This window comes from Gossypium hirsutum, chromosome D08, assembly GCF_007990345.1.
Source record: "Gossypium hirsutum isolate 1008001.06 chromosome D08, Gossypium_hirsutum_v2.1, whole genome shotgun sequence".
Classification (NCBI taxonomy): Eukaryota; Viridiplantae; Streptophyta; class Magnoliopsida; order Malvales; family Malvaceae; genus Gossypium; species Gossypium hirsutum.
This window is the reverse complement of record NC_053444.1, coordinates 15,806,655-15,812,421: the sequence shown is the minus strand read 5'-3', so window position 1 is coordinate 15,812,421 and position 5,767 is coordinate 15,806,655. Positions and strand designations below refer to the sequence as shown.

Sequence of the window (5,767 nt, the reverse complement as noted above, 5' to 3'; positions counted from 1 at the left end):
ATAAAATAAAGAGAAATACCTAATGAACAAGAGTGAAGAATAGAAAAATGAAAGGATTATTCAACTTTCACTTTTGGATATCTAAAAAATCTATACATGTCCTCTATTTATAGGGTCTGAATCACCATAGGCTACAAAACTCTAATAAATATAATTAAAGTACCCTATAAATTTTTAGGGGTTACAAGAGTTACATAAAGATGAATATCTATTTTACAACTGATTAAAGAAACTAAGAATAATTTGATAAAAATTTACTTTTTTTTAAACATTAATTATTAGAATTTACTTTTAATTTATGTTTTTTTATTTAATAACAATCTTATCGTTTAAATAAAAAAAATCTACATTACTATTTTTTCAATATGTCTAAACATTTCGTGTTTGCTTTTTTTTTTCCTATTTTTCTTATCAACTTTTTGCTACATTATTATTTCACATGTTCTTTAATTACTCCATGTACTACATCAATTAATTGTCTAACAAATTTTATATAAGTTAAAGTATTAAAAATTTTTTTATAAATATACCATTTTATCTGTCTATTTTAACACAAATACTATTTAAACCATATTACCAATTGATGAACATTATTTAATCTTCTAATTGGTACAACATTTAAACCATACAATAATTATTATATCCCGAATCATATTTAAATACATTAGAATAGAGAAAAGGTTACAAATTATCCTTTTACTCTAAATTTCGAGTTTAAATTAAACTTACAAACATCGATGATGTTGACTGCATACAACTATTAAAAAATTATTTTCTAAAATAATACTTAATTTTTATAACATATTATTACTACAATACATAATCTCAGTATTTGTAATACTTTAAAACATTAAAAAAAAAAGGGCAGACGCATGTAAATGTATATTTGGAAATATGTAGGGAAAAACTTGAATCATACTCAACATGAACGAAATTAAAAATAATAATTTTTGGAACATAATTAAATTATATATTTTTATTATCGTAAAAATATAATTTCATCATTTTAATAGTTTATATTTTTATCAATTTTAAAAAATTAAATCAATTTTTTATCATTTAAAAAATATAATTTTATCATATATTAATTTAAGATTTATAAATAGTAAATAAGCTAAAATTTAAGATTTTCAGTTTAGGGGGCTTTGCTTTGCTGAACACCCTGTAGCAGTGCGGCCCTTACTATTCAATAATATATATATATATAGACACACGTGACAATATAAGTAATGCAAAGCAAAATTTTAATAGTTATCAACATAAGGTTTAAATTACTTCTTTCTCATTTACTTAAAATTCATAATTATTATCATATTTCTTAAAAAATATATTCATTTTAATGCAGAAAACTATATAGAATGGCTATCATAATGTTATACACATTAATAATGGTAATAAAAAAAAAAGTTCCATGTCTTTGTTCATTTTAATAAGTTTATAGCAATTATGTAAAAATTGCACTAACAACAATTAAGGAAAATTTGTACTTAAATTAATTAATGGTATTTAAGGAAAATTCGACTAATGACAATTAAGGAAGAATTAGAAAAAGAAAATTATTCAAATGCCTAAAAATACTGTTCATTCACAGTGAATGAACACAAAATAGATGATGAATTCAGGTTATTAGTAGTTTAAGGTATTTTTTAATCCCAAGTTTTATATTATGTAATTTATTTTTTACACAACTTTGTATTCAAATTTTATGCCACTTACCGATTTATAATTTTCTAACTTCTTTTACATTATTTATATCCAAGAAAAAAGAAGAATTCAAGCTATATTTAAGGTATTCTGTAACCCTAATTTTTATCTACATTATAGTCGAGTATTTTTGGTAATTCTAACTTATAAATTTTTGTATTTACAGGAAATAGAAAAGAGATATTTGTAACATAAGTTATTTCGCTTTTTGATATTTCATAATTAGCCTACTATTTGTACATTCATTAAAATTAAGAATTTTTTCCTTATAAATTTTTATATTAGTTGCTTTGATTTTTTTATAAGTGTGTTTTAATTGTTTACTTACAAATTTATATTAAATATTTTTTTAAAGATATTAAATATTCCTTTAATGTTATTAAAACTTACCATATTACTTTCTATATATGCTATAAACAATACATTATATTAAAATTATTTAAATTTAATTTTTTTGATAAATTATTAATAAAAAATTTTATGATTTGATACATTAATAGTTTTTTTACCTTTTTAAAATTAAACTTCTACTCATACATTTTTCATTCTCAAAATGACTCTAATAATCAAATGTTTAATTTTTTTTTGTTTGGGATCACCCGTATAAACAATGAGAAAGAAGGAATAGAGAAAATTGGGCATACAAATTTACGTGAAAAACTCTTAGGTAAGAGGATAAAAACTACGGGCAAAGAAGGCTTCAACTTTTTACTAGATGAGTAAACAAACGATAATACAATATGAAGAAAATAAACCTAAATGTATTATATGTAAAAACCCAAATCTCGAATGCGAAGCTCTAACCTAGGTACAAAGTTCTTTCTATAGCTATCACAAAACTCTCTCTAAAACTCATCTTGCGACTACATCTTGTCACCTCTTAATTGGTCTATCAAAAATAGATATACAATGACCCCTTTATATACACCAAGTTTAAGTTCTAATCATACTAAAATATCTCTAGTATAATTAGAGTTCAATTGGGAGGAGTCCTGCTAAGCTGTCAAAACGCGACTACTTAATTGGAGAAATGGTTGCGGTGTCATGAGTCTCCTTGCCATGACGTCGCCCTTGCTTTGTAATTGGTTGCATCTATCTTCAATAAGTGCCTGCCTACAAACCATCCAATAAATGGGAGGCACACTCCACATTTTTATACAATAACCTTAAAAAATAAATTTAACATATTTTGATAAATATACACAATCAACTATACATCGTACGGACCGAAAAACTAGTATAAACCTAAAATTACATAAAATGTATTAATCTAAAATATAAGACTATTATACCGAATTATGAAACTATATTCCTAATAAATCTTAACTCTAACATCAATTTTTATGTCATTAATATTTAAGTTGGCATTTTTAACTTACCTTTAAAAATTTATATTTTGAACATAATTACACAAGTTTAAGATGAGCAAAATCCAATAAGCACGTACCCAATTGGAGTATCACATGTTTTAAAGTGCCAATTTCTTCCCTTTTTGATTAGGTAACACAATTAAGAATTAATTCAATTCCAGTTCTTCAAGAACGTAATATTAGTAAAGAGTAAATGGACATAATTCATAATTTTCTAACACTTTCCACTTATTCTTCTTGTCACATCCCAATGTCATTTAGATTTCATTACAATTCCCTTTCCTCAATATATGTACATATACACAATTACACACATAATCATACTTATTCACCAATCCTAAGTAATATAGAATTTAGTATTAGAAGTAAAACTTAATCAATTCAGACTTAATTAACTATCTTCCTTAATAATTTGGGTATGAATTTTTGGCTTTTACCACCACCAATCTCCTCACTTGTACACTTTCCTTCAATTATGAACTATACTAATTCAACTGTATGGTGGATTCATTACAACACAGGTTAGAATTGATGAAAATATATCTTTTTTCCTCCTCCATGAATAGCTACAATTTCTCTAATTTTTTCCTCAGTTTTTCACCTTCTCTTTTTGTCAAACGTTAGCTGATTGCTTCAGCATCAATCTCTCCTTCATCCAGCCGTGAGTGCCTTGATTTGTGGGGTTGCTTGGCTTCCAAATCTTTGCCACCTAGCTTCACTATTCTCTTAATTTCCCTTACTTTTGAGACCTAGTTTTCAAGGTGTCATCAACCCTTATTTGATTAATGAGACTCACCACTAACACCAATTCTTTTGCCTACCCAATGGTAGGGTTAAATTGCAATTTAGTCCTATTTATTGAAGGTAGAATTTTCCTTTCTCTCTTTGTACGAAAACGAAGCAAAATGTTGGCAGCCTCACTCCCCTCCTCCAGCCTAATTAGCATGCTATGGTGGGATTTATTGGCATCATCACTGTCATTTGCCACCTATCACCAAAATTCTTTTAATTATTACACACTCTGACACCTAGACACAATCATTTACACCTTTTAATGGCATTTAACACACACTAAGTAGCTTAATTGCCACCAAGTCTTTTTAAGTCAATGGTGAAAATGCACTTTAGATCCCCATAATCTAAAATCGAGTATATTCTTCTAATGCATTTAATTGAATTTATGTCACCCATCAATTAAACTCTAACTTTTTAATAAATTTATCAAATATTCATTTATTTTACAAAACAACAAATATTATTTACATAATATTTAAATTATTTTACACTTTAATAAATCTAAAAAATTATAGGCATATGAAAAAGTTTGAGTCCAAAATACCTTAATAACCCAATCCTCCATTTTATCAATTCAACCGCATTTAATTTTTAATAAATTCATTTCACTTGTGGTGTGCCATACTAGAGTATGTGTAATTAAATCGTAGGAAGAGGGTGTTAACGTACCTGAGCCAAAATAGTGTTAGACTCTCCGGAATAAATGATACAGGATCTTTCCAGCCAGCTTCCTTCCACTCTGAAATCACAAACATCCTCTTTTGGGTTGGTTGCCAAGAACACATGCAATTTGGTCTTGAGTTGGATCATTGATGATCGCTTCACTGTGAATATCAGATCTTTTTCTTCCGTGCTTTCTCCCCTGAATACTTGCCATCTATCGTGGACAGTCATTATCTATTAACAAATCAAGGTAGCTAGATTTATATGTAGTATTGAAATAAAGCTATGTCTGAGAAACTTGAACAACAAAAACCAAACCTTGGGTCGAAGAGTGCAAACGGGATTTCCGGCAGCATCGGTTAAGAGGCGACGGTCATGGATGCTGAAAAATTTGCCTTTGATTTTGAACATGATGTTGCCATTGATGTCAGTGACAGCAAAGTTGCCCTCAGTGATGGTCAAAACCTTTCTGACGGTAGCCAGATCTACTGGTTGAGGATAGCAGTATTGAGGCCCAATCACGGAAAGAGGAGTAGCCAAAGGTGGGTAAGCACTTGGTGCAGCCGGGGGAGGATATGCTTGTTCGTGTTCCATCTAGCTACCACTGCAATCACCGATGAATGAAGATGAACTCTTCAATTGGTTTTGTATTTGGTTTAGATCTTGAATTTGTACCCACGAACTCAGTCAACTCAAGTCTCCTCTTGAAAATTCTAACGTACTAAGATTCCAAGATCATGACTTCTTGTGTCCACATGCTTAAAAAGAAAGGGACCAAAAAAAAAAAACAAAAAGGCCACCTACACCATTGCTTTTACAGCAACTTGGAGATCATGCATTCGAACTACTTTAAGAGTAGTTTTAAGATTTTTTTTGGACTGCTTCAACTTAATCATTTAATTATCTTAAATAATTAACATGCCCCTTTATTTTTTTTAATTTTAATTCATTTTATTTAATAATTTTAATTAATATTAATTTAAAATTTAATCTAAAAAAGGTGATATTTGAATTGTTGTTCAATTTTTTTTAGTTAGGTGTAATTTTCAACCTATCAAGAACAGAATCACCTTTATAAGATTTGAACCTACGACATTGGGTTTTGAATACCCACATTCTACCGAACTGAACTAAAAGTACTTTCTTATCATAATAAATAACACTGTAAAAAAGATGATTAAGTGTTAAAAAATAAGTATTGAATTTAAGTTATATTTTTTTGATATATTACTTAA

General features: G+C 27.8%; 1 protein-coding gene across 4 annotated transcripts; it reads right to left on the bottom strand.

Moving 5' to 3' along the window:
- Window positions 1-2,387: 2,387 nt before the first annotated feature.
- On the bottom strand, window positions 2,388-5,412 carry LOC107913958 (protein LURP-one-related 15). Of its 4 annotated transcripts, none has more exons than XM_016842662.2 (3): window positions 4,851-5,349; window positions 4,539-4,766; window positions 2,388-2,817 (listed from the first exon to the last, which is right to left on the bottom strand). In XM_016842662.2, exons 1-3 carry the CDS (start codon window positions 5,124-5,126, stop codon window positions 2,803-2,805), a joined length of 519 nt encoding a protein of 172 aa, XP_016698151.1. In that variant the 5' UTR covers window positions 5,127-5,349; the 3' UTR covers window positions 2,388-2,802. The 4 variants fall into 4 exon arrangements, with proteins under 4 accessions (XP_016698151.1, XP_040955866.1, XP_016698143.1 ...); XM_041099932.1 differs by having other exon boundaries at window positions 2,388-2,847; window positions 4,851-5,348; XM_016842654.2 differs by having other exon boundaries at window positions 2,388-2,813; window positions 4,851-5,348.
- Window positions 5,413-5,767: the final 355 nt, after the last annotated feature.

Coding starts and splice junctions, on each gene's coding strand:
- LOC107913958 (XM_016842646.2), bottom strand. CDS start 5,126: ATGGAACACGAACAAGCATATCCTCCCCCGGCTGCACCAAGTGCTTAC. Junction 4,767..4,850: donor TTTGCACTCTTCGACCCAAG/GTTTGGTTTTTG, acceptor ATTTGTTAATAG/ATAATGACTGTCCACGATAG. Junction 4,063..4,538: donor CTAACACTATTTTGGCTCAG/GTACGTTAACAC, acceptor TTTTGGTGATAG/GTGGCAAATGACAGTGATGA.